We start from the raw sequence: 1,790 nt of genomic DNA, 5'->3' as shown, positions 1-1,790 counted from the left end.
TATGTTTTATCTACAGTTTGTTAAATTGCACAAGCTCTTTGAAAAGGTTTATCTGATGAATTAAAATAAGTAGTTTCACATGCTGCTGGGCACGATCATGCAAGAAAAGTAAACTCTATGATGTGAATGTTCAAATTATGCATGCAACCTAGTGAAGAAACTGAAAATATGAAAATACATCATTATAAACACAACTTTTTATATCATACTTTGCTTCTTATATACATATACACAATATCAATGTGTAAAATTTCAAACCTATCTGCATAATAGGCATAAGCTATAATAGTACTACTGTTATCCATTTCATGGAAAATCTAAATCAAATTTCTTTCTTTTCTACTTTACTAATGCAGTCTTTCCATTCCATTCTTTCTCACTTCTCTAAGCAAAATTCTATCAATGTTTAGATCCTATAGTTCTATAATTATCTAATATCCAGAGGACAACAAAAGAATACTGCATGGATATATCTACATTATTATTACAAGATATGAATAGAACTTTATGAAAGCTATCACTATATGCCTTCAGTAGTAAAATAAATATATACCCTCCATTCTTCCTGAAGATTTTTACATGAAGACTTTCTAAATGGAATTCCTTCAAATGGGAAATGGAAAGACCTTCCTAAAGTATTCATGTTTTACCTTTTGTCAGATCTACCTAACTGACCTGCGAAATTCATCTGAAACTTGAATTTGTGAATGTACTTTAATCAGTCAAGCATGAGACTAACCTGAAGTGATGTCTAGGCAGCACTGGAGTCAGTGGTGTCCCTGGCTGGCTGGCCTCAGGAGCTTTTCCTTCTATGTACACCAGGCACTTCTCTATCTCACCTCGAAAGTTCTACAAAAGGTTTTGGTATGAACTTGGGATTTGTGATATCACTAATATTCAGGATGAATCTAATGGGGTGAAAAGCAGATGACATAATACTGTTATAATAAAAGAACAATCAAACTGATTCTCACCTCAAATTCCTCATCTTTGAGGTGCCTTGTATTGTGTGGGTCACAAACAAAAACGATGAACTCAACTCCTGCATTTGACCACCTTGGTCTCCTGCCTCTTCCCTCTGAATAATGGCTCTGCACAAACTTCATCCACATTCGTGCAAGAGCAACCAGTAGAGGTGCTACAGAAGCCCGGTGATGACCAGTGACAAGACGAGTGACATCTTTGTGATACTGGTGAAGAAAATCAGCAAGAAATTAATTAATTAAGTCTTACATAATATATCAGAAAATATAAAACACAACTAACAGTAATGGTAAGAATAATACTTTTCAGAAAATCAGCGTCACTGCAGCTACAACTGGTGGAATGATGAACACATAAAGGGAACTCTTCGCATGTATGATTTGTGTAGCTTGTAGAAATGGCATACATATTCATTGCAATGTTGACCACAACGACTGTTTTGGAGTAAATAATGACAAAAGAAAGAGAAATTCACCCTATGACAAACACTTTCACCCATGCTATCATGAGCCATGTGCTGGGTACATTGCACAGTCAGCAGGGTGACTGAAAAGTTAGAAGCATGGAAAAAAATTGCCTTCCCTATTGCCTTCAAGTTTGGCTAAAGCATATATGATCTTTCATTGTATGAGACTAAAAAGACACTTTCAGCTTACTATCAAGGACTGTACCTTCTCAAATACTGCATTATGGCTCAATTGTGCATGGTATAAACACATACACACAAAACATATGGATTTGGTATGTCGTGGCAAAAACAGATAACACCCAGTATGTTGAGGTAACCCAATACCACTAGGAAAAAG

The 1,790-nt window shown here is 35.5% G+C and overlaps 1 protein-coding gene across 1 annotated transcript in view; it reads right to left on the bottom strand.

Moving 5' to 3' along the window:
* LOC119591999 (mitogen-activated protein kinase kinase kinase 4-like) overlaps positions 1-1,790 on the bottom strand; it is a gene marked incomplete in the record, with an annotated part of 37,888 nt that overhangs the window by 20,148 nt on the left and 15,950 nt on the right. The window contains 2 exon segments of the mRNA XM_037940768.1: positions 740-849; positions 975-1,190. Coding sequence (XP_037796696.1) covers positions 740-849; positions 975-1,190 — 326 coding nt within the window.

This window comes from Penaeus monodon, chromosome 29 (genome assembly GCF_015228065.2).
Source record: "Penaeus monodon isolate SGIC_2016 chromosome 29, NSTDA_Pmon_1, whole genome shotgun sequence".
NCBI lineage: Eukaryota > Metazoa > Arthropoda > Malacostraca > Decapoda > Penaeidae > Penaeus > Penaeus monodon.
The sequence above is the reverse complement of the archived record's forward strand: the minus strand, read 5'-3'. Positions and strand labels throughout refer to the sequence as shown.